This window comes from Musca autumnalis, unplaced genomic scaffold (genome assembly GCF_047663935.1).
Source record: "Musca autumnalis isolate F117 unplaced genomic scaffold, ASM4766393v1 scaffold_4, whole genome shotgun sequence".
NCBI lineage: Eukaryota > Metazoa > Arthropoda > Insecta > Diptera > Muscidae > Musca > Musca autumnalis.
The window spans coordinates 248397916-248410275 of record NW_027411977.1 but is presented as its reverse complement, the minus strand read 5'-3'; the positions used below and the strand labels follow the sequence as shown (position 1 = coordinate 248410275).

Genomic DNA, 12360 nt, shown 5'->3' with positions numbered 1-12360 from the left:
TTTCAATTTCCACAAAACGTGGATTTTTTAAAAAATATTTTCTCCAATTTCCACAAAACGTGGATTTTTTTTAAAAATATTTTTTTCTAATTTCCACAAAACGTGAATTTTTTTAAAAATATTTTTTCCTAATTTCCACTAAACTTGGATTTTTTAAAATATTTTTTCTAATTTCCACAAAAAGAATGGATTTCTTAAAAATATTTTATCTATTTTCCACAAAACGTGGATTTTTTAAAAAATATTTTTTCCAATTTCCACAAAACCTGGATTTTTTAAAAATATTTTTTTTCTAATTTCCACAAAACGTGGATTTTTTTCAAAATATTTTTTCCTAATTTCCACAAAACATGGATTTTTTTAAAAATATTTTTTCTATTTTCCACAAAAAGAATGCATTTTTTTAAAAATATTTTATCTAATTTCCACAAATTGTGGATTTTTTTAAAAATATTTTACTAATTTCCACAAATTGTGGATTTTTTTTAAATATTTTTCCAAATTTCCACAAAACGTGGATTTTTTTAAAAATATTTTTTTTCTAATTTCAACAAAAAGTGGATTTTTAAAAAATGTTTTTTCAAACTTCCACGAAACGTGGATTTCTTATAATATATTTTTTCAAACTTTCACGAAACGTGAATTTTTTAAAAAATATTTTTTCAAACTTTCACGAAATGTGGATTTTGTAAAAAATATTTTTGCAAGCTTCCACGAAACGTGGATTTTTTAAAAAAAAAAATTTTTTTCAAACTTCCACGAAACGTGGATTTTTTTAAAAATATTTTTTCAAACTTCCACGAAACGTGGATTTTTTAAAAAATATTTTTTAAACTTCCACGAAACGTGGATTTTTTAAAAAATATTTCTTCAAACTACCACGAAATGTGGATTTTTTAAAAAATATTTTTTCAAACTTCCACGAAACGTGGATTTTTTAAAAAATATTTTTTTAAACTTCCACGAAACGTGGATTTTTTAAAAAATATTTTTTCAAACTTCCACGAAACGTGGATTTTTTAAGAAATATTTTTTCAAACTTCCACGAAATGTGGATTTTTTAAAAAATATTTTTTCAAACTTCCACGAAACGTGGATTTTTTAAAAAATATTTTTTTAAACTTCCACGAAACGTGGATTTTTTAAAAAATATTTTTTTAAACTTCCACAAAAATGTGGATTTTTAAAAAATGTTTTTCCTAATTTCGGCAAAAACAGGGATATTTAAAAAAATCTTTTTTCTAATTTCCACAAAACATTTTTTTAACATATTTTTTTAAAAATAAAAAATATTTTTCCTAATTTCCACAAAAATGTGGATTTTGTTAAAAATATTTTTCCTAATTTCGGCAAAAACAGGGATATTTTAAAAAATCTTTTTTCTAATTTCCACAAAAAAAAATTTTAACATATTTTTAAAAAAAAAAATCCACAAAGCGTGGATTTTTTAAAAAAGACTTTTTTTCTAATTTCCAAAAAACGTGGATGTTTTAAAAATATTTGTTTTTTATAGGATATGTTGTTTTTTTTTAAATTTTTCAAACGAAATGTGAATCTTATAAAAAATATTTGTTTTAAAATCATGCGACCTCCTAAAAGTATGCTTCTGCTGCCTTTAACTTCTGTAAATACGTATACTCAACTCATTATTAGCATTTAATATTAATCATTCGCCTTTGTGCAACCTTTACTTACATTTTCTCCCTTTCTATCTCTCTCATTCCAGCAGGACTTTGATTTCGATCCTCACGTGGATATGGACATGTTTCCACGCAGCCGTCTAGGACGCATGGCCCATGATCCATTTGCTGACTTTGGCGCCTCACGTAAGCGTAGTAGTTTACATGATCCCCCATTTCATTCTGATGTTTTTTCTCGTTATTTTGATGATGATCCAGACTTTGGCTTTCCACAATTCAATTCGTTGGGTCGTCGACGTGCCAACAATCCCCATCATGATGAAGATTTCTTCAATCGTTTGCCCAGTGAATTTCGTCAATATATACCAGATGGTTTTGGTGGACATCGTCGGGCGACCACAGCTGGTATGGCACCACCCACCACTACTGGACACCCACAACAAATGCCACAACAACAGCCACCACCACCACAGCAACAACAAGTGCCACCCCATTACTATCAAACAATGCCACCACAATCACCCTCAAAGACGGTTTGTGATGCTGCCATACAAACAGAAGATCCAAATGTTGGCCGTTCCGAAGTTGATCATGCTGTGAATACCGCCGATAATCTGAATCAACATGGTTTGCGTAACACCATGGATATGGGTGTTAAATCGGCTGCCGAAAATGAACCAGCTGGTGCCAGATCACATTCAGCTCCACCCAATGAACCACCACAACAACAACATATGTATCATCCACAACAACAGCCACAACAAATACCAGTTAATGGCCAACGTCAAACTCCTCCCATGCAGCAGCCCCAACCCCAGATGAGACATCCACAATTTGGCACCCAAACTAGTCCGCCTGTGCCAAAGGCCTACTATGCTCCTCACGCCCAGGCCCATCCCCAACAAAAACAACAGACACCACCACCCCAAACTCCCGGTGGTACATACATACGCACCATACCCATCTTCGTTGAGGGTCGCTCGGAACCCATTATCAATAACAGGGAAATTCCCAATCAAAATGCCGCCCCTAGCTCAGCCTCGGCCAGGGCCTATACACCACCCAAACAACAATATCAACCGCAATCACCTTTCCAATTCCCACAACCCCAGGCTCAGGCCCAGGGTGGTGCCCAACAACGTCCAACACCCATCAATACTCAACAGCAACCGCAACAACAAGGCCCAGCACAACAGAACACTGGTCTGCCACCACAAACCCCACACACTGTGGACTCCATTAACAAAATCCAGGACATACAACGTGATGTCTTGGAGTTGATGACCCGTGTGGAGAAATTCACCGGCACCCGCAGTGACAAGGAGTATGCCTATTTGGATGAAATGCTGACCAGAAACCTTTTGAAATTGGACAACATCGATACAAACGGCAAGGAGAGTATTCGTCTGGCCCGCAAGGAGGCCATCAAATGTATACAGGCCTCAATTAATGTTTTGGAAGCCAAGGCTGAGGAAAACACCAAGGCAGCTCAAAACAAAAACGGTTCAGAGAGTGCAGCCGGCAGCGAGGCACCACAAAAAAGTTCCTCGGGTAACAAAGTAACCAAAGATTCTTCACAAACCAAAATGGAAACCGAACCCGAGGAGCCTGTTGATGCCAATAAAATCCAAGAACCCATACCACTGCCACCACCAGAGGGTATGGTGGTAGATAGCCAAACAGAAACACCTGCAGAAGCTAAAGTCACAAAAACCGAAGGGGAGGAGAGTAAAGAAACCCCAGCAACACCTGCAGCAGAAGCAACCGCCGAGGTGAAAGATGAAAGTGCAGCGGAGAGTGGCGCTGTTGCTGTTGATGCTGCCACACCAGCCAGTGGTGAAACGAAATGATGATTAGAAAGGAAACTACTAGCCCAGAAAACCACAACCAGCAGCAGTAGCAGAAGTAGAAGCAGCAGCTCCTACAGGAAAGCAACTATAAAAACTACAATTTCCAAGCAATCTCAACCGAAGTGAATAACAAAGACGCCACAATGCCAAAAGATATATGGAGAAAAGAGAGCAGCAGAATGATTGGAACATAACACGATGAAATGTGGTTTTTGTGTAAAGAATTTAGTTGATTTTCCAAAAAAAAAAAAGATGATGGCGTCCAACAAAAAACGAAATTAACTTAGATCTTAGTTATGTCCTTAACAACAACACCACAACAACAACAATAACAACAACACTATATTAATTAACTATTTATTACAATTTATAATTATAACAATAACAAATATAAACCACGCTTTAGTACCACTCCCCCCTCCCTTACAACCTTAGCTCGGTCACGGCAAACGTTGGCTTCAAATTATAAATTAGAAATTTTGTAGTACCCAGAAAAATTGCTATAATTTGGAAATATGTAATTGTTATTGTTGGCCTTATTTTGTTTTATATGCAATAGAAAAGATAGAACAGAACAAAACAATGCTGAAAATTCTAAAGTGCTTTATCGTAAAACAGAAAAAAAAACGAAGCAAAAATAGAATCAAAAAAAAAATAATTAGTAATAAAGTGCCTATAATTATTATGATATTTTTTTCTATATATTTAGACGATTTTTATAGAGAAAGAAGAAGAAAAAGAAGAAGAAGAGGGAGAAAATAAATGTTTCTTTCTGATAATTGTAATTGTAAGGCTTTGATTATTAAAAACAAGGAAAAATAATTAAAATTTTCTGTTTCTCATGCTTTTTTGTTTTAGTTTTTAGCTAGACATGTGAAGGTGTACAGGCCTCACTATGCTTGGGATTTTTTGGCACACTAAGGGCATCTACTTACATACCCTTACTGTGATCTCTAGATCCTAAGCAAGGTGAAGCCCCACTACACCCTCACTAATCTTTCACCTTTAGCGTATAACAACTACTGTTTCTAATGCTACTTCCATTTCGATTTCAATCAATTACTTGCTGTCTGTAGTTTTATTTTTTTGTTATTTTCTTAAGTTTATTTTTCTTATTTAATGTCATTTCCTATTTATTTTTTATTTGATAACAATACGAAAACGTAATCGATCTAAGAATTGATAAAATGTATTCTTTTTGTTTCTATTTTTAAATGTAGTAATCGTCGTCGTCGTCGTTTTTCTTTGAGTTGATTCAATTCGATTTGTCACACATACTACATTATTTTATTTTAATGCATACGATGATATTATTTATAGAATTAAAATAAAAAAACACATTTGAAAATCATCTAAATATAAATAAATAAATTTAGTTTTAAAAATAAAATAAAAAATCACTAAAAATACACTATGTATGACGAAATCCGGCAATAAATAAATGCGGAAATATTATTTGTTAAAAAAAATTATAAACAATAAAAAATATTACAAAAAAAAATAATAAAAATATTATGTTGATGTTGTTTATACTAAAAGAAGGATCAAAAACAGGTAAATATTTGAAAGCCATTAAAATTAATCGAAAAAGATTAAGCACGGTGCTCTTGAAACAATTTTAAATGGAAGGTACTTACACCTGGGAAGTTTTTGCGGATTCTGAAACTACAATGTGTATACATGAGAAAAATCAAAAAAACAAAAAAATCGCCGGAGCGCTTTTTAAATAAATCGCGATTTAAGTTGACATTTTTCGGGGTTGTTTAGGTTTTCACGATTTTTCTTAGAAATCGCAAGTCCTATCAAAATGGAACTAAAGAAAATGTTGTAGCAATGAAAATTCTCTACAAGATCGACCTTTATGGTATTTTCGTAGTTTTTACCATTTTTGAGATATAGAAGTTCAAATTGGGACAATGCACTGACTGTATCGCCCCCTTATAAAACAATGTCATGAAGGGTGCGCCTTAACTAACTTTTGATGAAAACCGCTTACACAGGGAAAATTTTTGTGAAACAGCAGTGTTCATAGATGAGAAAAATCCAAAAACAAGAAAAAAAATCCGTGTAGGGATTTTTAACCCAGATATGCCTAGTGTACTACATGTAGTACACCTACTATTTGCAGGTTTCTGAGCTTATTTTACGGTAAATTTTCTAATAAATTTGATGAGGCGCTACTGAACATAACGTTGAACAAAGCGTACTTTGATAAGGTTAGTCTAAAGTAATCGCTTGTGCGTATTATTTGTGATCAAAGATTTCAGTTTTGTGAAATTTGGAAAAGTGTGAAGATGCCACGCAACCGGCGGGGAAAAATGTTATATGCATATTTTATTTTTGTTGGTTTTCTACATTTTCCTAATTTTAACAGTTGTAAAAATCAATACGTAGCAAAAGTATATGCCAAAAAATTAATTATATGTGATTTTAGTTGACATATTTCCTTGCGTACTACATGTAGTACGTTCGGCACTTGTGCGTAAAAAATAAAAATATTATTTTTACAGATTTTTATCACTAAATAAGATAATAAAGTCCTTAGAAAAAATATTTGAACAGTTTTCTACACGATTTTTATGGCATCGAAATTGTACCCGCCGAAGGTGTGAATACGACGGCTACTAGATAAGTTTCTGGCCTAGGCAATATCGTCAAAAACGGCCGTTGTGACAGAAAATATTGATGTCGTGCAAGAACTAATAATGCAAAATCGTAATGTGTTATACGGTGAGATAGAGGCAGCCTTGGTCATTTCTTACACCAGCATACATTCGATATTGCATGAACACCTGTCCGTAAAAAAGGTTTTGTTATCGTTGGAACCTCCACAATTTGACAATCGCTAAAAAAAGACTCGTGTCGATTGGGGCAAAGAAATGTTGAAAAAATACGGTAGCGGTGCTTCACAAGACGTTTATACGGTCCTCACAGGTGACCAATTGTGGGTATAAGCGTATGAGCCTGAAACAAAACAGCAAGTGACCATGGGGTCTACGAAGACAAGGCAAATCCAACAAAAGTTGTTCATTGAAGAAGCACTTTGCAACAAATGCTCGCCTGTTTCTGCGGCTTAACTGATCATATGGCGAATATGTGCCTTGAAACCCGATATATTCTGTGTGGTACTTTACAAGAAAAAAAGGTGTGGTCAACGATTTTCGTCGCCAGAAGATGCTGTTGAAGTGTTCAAAACCCATGTTTTGGAGATGTCTCATCCGGAGTGGAAAAAGTGCTTGAACAATTGGTTTGAGTGCTGCCAAAAGTGTATAAATCATGATGGAGAATACTTTAGAAAACAACAGAACTATTTTTGATGATAAATATTCGCGTTTTCATTAATAGGTCAGAAACTTTTATAGAAGCCCGCCTAATTACATTTTAGATGAAGATCCTGGAGTAGATGAAGCGAATTTTAAAAAATTATCTCCTCCATTATTAAATGTTGAAGCTGAAATCTTTATTCCACTGTTTCAGATAGCGATGACGATATTGCACTTGCGTTATTGTAACAGATCTTGCTTTGCTCTTCTCACTGACGGTTTGATACGTCAGTGAAAAGAGCGAAGCAATATCTGGAAGACACCGATGCTATTATTTCAGCATGTGATAAGGAATTTTTACCTAAAACCCTGAAATTGTTTTAAAAAATTGTTGATGGTGATTTGGTGCATGTTATTACTCAATTCTCCAGTGACTATGCCCCAAACATGATAAAACTATATTTCTCTTTTGCATACGTATATGCCGAGTGTACTACATGTAGTACGGCCTTAAAATCCAAGTTAGAAAATATTTTTCTTTATTTTATCTTCAGTTTTGTAATATTATCTGTCAGAATAACACTATTTTGGAAAATCACGAAAATTGCTGCATTAGTTTGCCCGTCGGCATATCCGGGTTAAATTAATCGCGGTCAAAATCCACATTTTTATGTGTTTTTTTAGGTTTTCACGATTTTGGTTGGAAACCGTAAGTCCAATCGAAATGGTGCTAAAGAAAATGTTGTAGCTGTGAAAATTCTCTAGAAGACTGACGTTTATCATTTGTTCCCAGCCTGTACCAGTTTTGAGATAAATAAGCTCAGTTTACATTTTTAGGTTTTTTGTTAGGGTTTCGCGATTTTGCTTGAATACGGCAAGTCTTATCGGAATGTGACCTGAGAAAATCTTATAGCTGTAAAAATTCTCTACAAGACTGGCTTATGTAATTTTTCCTAGGTTGTACCATTTTTTTTTTAGGTATATAAGTTTAAGTTGGGAATTTGCAGCCATGACATTGTTTTATAAGGGGGCGATACAGAATTTAATTGAATTTGAATTATCCCAATTTGAACTTCTATATCTCAAAAACGGTAAAACCGACGAGAATACCATAATGGCCAATCTTGTAGAGAATTTTCATAGCTACAACATTTTCTTTAGTCCCATTTTGATAGGTCTTGCGGTTTCTAAGAAAAATCTTGAAAACCTAAACAACCCCTAAAAATGTCAACTTAAATCGTGATTTATTTAAAAAGCGCTCCGGCGATTTTTTTTTTGTTTTTTTTTTATTTTTCTCATCTATACACATTGTAGTTTCAGAATCCGCAAAAACTTCCCAGGTGTAAGCACCTTCCATTTAAAATTGTTTCAAGAGCACCGTGTAAGGAGAACATCACGTATCTGATTCGCGGAGAAAATACAAAAACAATGCCCAACCCCATGAATTTTTCGAAAGGTCCCCAGAAAATACATATGCAAGAAATAGTTCTTCGAAGACCTATCCCTTCATGAATATTCAGGTCAAATTCATAGCATCTAAAAGTTGGAATTTTCCTTTGGTTTAAGAAAGAAGGTATAACGTCCGGAGGGTATGAAATCGCAAGAACCTCAACCATGCCACCACCATAATATCCATCAGCATGGTTTTGTGCCAGATCACATTCAGCTCTACCCGTTGCTCTACAACAGCAACAGCATATTTATTATCCACAACAAATACCAGATAATGACCAATGACAAGCTTCGATTAAAGGACGCTTAGCTGTAATAGTAGACCACAGCTTCACTCGAACACCTGATGAAAAAATAACGTTATAGAGAACAAGTAGGAAAAGCGTTAAGTTCGGTCGGGCCGAACTTTTTATACCCTCCACCACAAATTTCAGCCATTTCGGTGGATTAATGTGGCCACAACCTTCAAAATACCGAAAATCGGAAGGTACTGCTCTATGGGGGCTATATGATGGCATGGACCTATACCTACGAATTTCTGGGTGAAAGTTTTATACCCCAAACGAAGACTAAATACCAAAGTTCAGCCATCTCGGTGTGATAATGAGGCCAAAACCTTCAAAATACCGAAAATCGGGAGATATCGTCCTATGGGGCCAATATCAAAACGTGGACCTATATACACATTTTATGGTAGAAATGTTTCTTAGCCTCTGGAAATGCAAAATACAAAGTTACAACCGATTCTGTTGTCAAATGGGACTAATACATTCAAAATATATTAAAATGTCTCGTACTTTATATGGGGCGTTATATGGGGGTAATACCAAAACGTGGACCTATATAAGCCAACTTTGGTAGGAATGTTTTTTGGCCTCTGGAAACACAAAATACCAAATTACAACCAATTCGGTGGTAAAATGGGACAAATATCTTACAAATTCCTTAAAACGACGACGCACAGTGTCACGACCGTGGCCAAAAATGGTAAAAACTAAATACTTCGTTGAACAAATTTATTGATGGGGAGTGATAGAAAACATATTAATTAAGAAGAATCTGAATTTTGGTACTGATACGTGAAGTAGTTTTTGCTATATGAGGATTTAAATCCGACAATTTTAGTTAATACGTATTTTTGAGTGTTTTTTTTTTTTCTAAAATTAATAAATTATATTATGCGTTAATATTTAAAATTTAAAAGTAACGGTCGCTGCAAAAATTGTTCCTAAGTTCCCTTGGGATGTAATAAACTTGGCTACACCTTTGTTTGCATGTAAATATTAATCATATGGTGTTTACATTTACCCAAACATGTATTACTAAGTTTATTAATTTTCTGAAGCAAATTTTAAATTGAGTGGAGTGGGAAAAAATTGTATAAAAGTGTATCGATATTTTTTGCTGTATGAGTAGTAAAAAGTGAGTACTTCAAATATATAAAGGTCCCAGCTGCAGATGTTTGCAGACGAATGTGTCACTTCTCTTTTTCAGCGACCACCTCACTGCGAGGATACCCCATTTTTTAACAAATCGTTTTGCGGTGTTGGCTATAGCCCGAAAACGAATGAACCGATCATCATATATTTTTGTGGGCTTATTAAGTACCTAATAGTCTTGCTTTAAAACGAGAGAATTTTTAAAAATATAAATTTTTAAAAAAAATTGTGAACAGCGAAAATCAAAATTCGATTTTTTACAAAAAAATTTGCCGTTTTCTGACCACTAATGGGTCAAAAATTTTTTTAAAGGAAATTTCTTATATATAAAGACAATAGTTTGATATATTCAATATGCTCACAAACAATATGAAGACTAAACACCAAATTTCAGTCATATCGGGTGGATATTGAGGCCACAACACTCAAAACGCCGAAAATGAGGAGACACGGTTCTATGGGGGCTATAGGAAGACGAGGACCTATACCGACATATTTCTGGTATAAGGTTATAAGTCCCCCAACGCAGATTTAATACCAATTTTCAGCCATTTCGGTGTGATAATCAGGCTAAAACCTCCAAAATACCGAATATCGGGAGGTACCGTCCTATGGGGGCTATATGAAGGCGTGGACCTATGCAGACAAATTTCATGGTGAAGGTATAATGCCCCCTGCGAAGACTACATACCAAATTTCAGCAATTTCGGTGTAATAATGAGGCTAAAATCTTCAAAATACCGATAATCTGGAGGTACCGTTATATGGGAGTTATATCAAAACGTGGACCTAAGCCCACAATTCTCTGTTGGAATGTTTGATACCTCTGCCGAAGACTAACCACAAAATTTGAATACTTTCGGTTGGTCATTGTGTCTTAAACATTCAAAATATCGAAAATCGGGAGGTACGGTTCTATGGGGGCTATATCAAAACGTGGACCGACCAACCCAAATTTTTGTCCTGAAGATTGTAAGTCAATAATTGGTACGTGTACCAAAATTGATGCACCTACGACAACTCCTTCTATTTTTGGCAACAGTTAATATGAACTCGCGACATAGTGCAACGCGTCACGCGTCATTTTGTATGGGGGCTATACGAAAGCGTGGACCAAAATAGGTCTCGTGGAAAGAAGGAAAATTATATTTACAGAGATTTGAGAGAGATATTGAAGATTTTGGGTGTAGAGAAGAGAGAAAGTTTACAATATTATTGGTTTTATTCTGCAGTGACCCGTGATTATTACTTACTACTTAGCTGGCCAATTACAGAACATTTGTTCCATAGGCCGAACTAAGATAAGATCTCCAATTCTCTCTATTTGTTGCTTCGCACTCTGGAATACCGCCCCTTTTCATCTCATCATCCACTTGTTTGCGCCATCTATTCCTTGGCCTGCCAATTCTGCGTGCACCGCCGAGCGGTCCGTATTTATACGCCTTTTTAGCGGATTCATCATCGCTCATTCTCATGATATGGCCTAGCCAACGCAATCGCTGCATCTCGATACGTTTAACAATATTGATGTCGTTGTATAGCAGATACAGCTCGTGGTTCATGCGACGTCGATATTCACCGTAAACACAGATTGGTTCGTAGATCTTTCGAAGAATTTTTCTCTCTAACACACCAAGCTCTGCCATGTCTGCTTGCGCAAGTACCCAGGCTTCGGAGCCATACATCAGCACGGGCAGTATCAGTGTTTTGTAGGGCGTTATTTTTGTTTGACGAGATGTGGCTTTGTTTTTAAACTGCTTACTTAAACCAAAGTAGCATCTGTTGGCCAATACAATTCTTTTTTTATTTCACAACTGATGTCGTTTGTTGTGTTGACGGAGGTGACGAGGTAGACGAAGTCTTTTACTACCTCTATATTATAGGAACCAACTTCCACAGTCGGTCCGAGCTCAATGGACGCATTGCGCGTCGACACCATCAACTTGGTCTTCACACAGTTTATCGCCAGACCCACTTTAGCAGATTCTCCTTCGACCTTCATAAAGGTATCGGTTATTTCTTTTACTGATCGGCCCATGATGTCTATATCATCAGCATAAGCAAGTAACATGTGACTATTGGTGTAGATTGTGCCACTTCTTTTGACGTTTGCCTCTTGTATAACCTTTTCCAGCAGGATGTTGAAGAGATCACACGAAAGGCTGTCTCCTTGTCTGAAACCTCATTTGGTACAAAACTCTTCGGAGAGGTTCTTTCCTATTTTAACTGAGGACCTCGTGTCAGTTAAAGTTATTTTACAAAGCCGGATGAGCTTTGCGGGGATACCAAATTCAGACATGGCTTGGAATACCTTTGAACGCAGCGGAATGTCGAAGGCTGCTTTATAATCGACAAAAAGGTGGTAGGAGTCGATCTGCATCTCTTGGGTCTTCTCCAGGATTTTCCGCAGGGTAAATATCTGGTCAATGGTGGACTTGCCAGGTCTAAAGCCGCATTGGTATGGTCCAATTATCTCGTTGACCATAGGCTTTAGCCGTTCGTACAATATTTCTGACACGATCTTGTAGGTAATAGGGAGTAGACTTATGCCCCTATAGTTAGAGCATACAGTCTTATCTCCCTTCTTGTGGACGGGGCACAGGATACTCAGGTTCCAATCGTCGGGTACTCGTTCTTCCTGCCAGATAGTGCTAACTAGCTGACGAATACATCTTATCAGCGTGTCGCCTCCGGTTTTGAACAGCTCGGCTGGTAA

At 35.8% G+C, this 12360-nt stretch overlaps 1 protein-coding gene across 25 annotated transcripts in view; it reads left to right on the top strand.

Annotated features, from left to right (window-relative positions):
• Positions 1 to 5000, top strand: part of stv (BAG domain-containing protein starvin) — a 41351-nt gene extending 36351 nt beyond the window's left edge. For 8 of the 25 annotated variants that reach the window (XM_073986312.1, XM_073986315.1, XM_073986314.1 and 5 more), the window contains one exon: positions 1727 to 5000. In XM_073986312.1, the coding sequence (XP_073842413.1) occupies positions 1727 to 3490 (1764 nt within the window). In that variant the 3' untranslated portion in view covers positions 3491 to 5000. The remainder of the gene's footprint in view (positions 1 to 1726) is intronic. The other 17 variants (XM_073986326.1, XM_073986330.1, XM_073986332.1 and 14 more) reach the window with 3 other exon arrangements.
• Positions 5001 to 12360: the final 7360 nt, after the last annotated feature.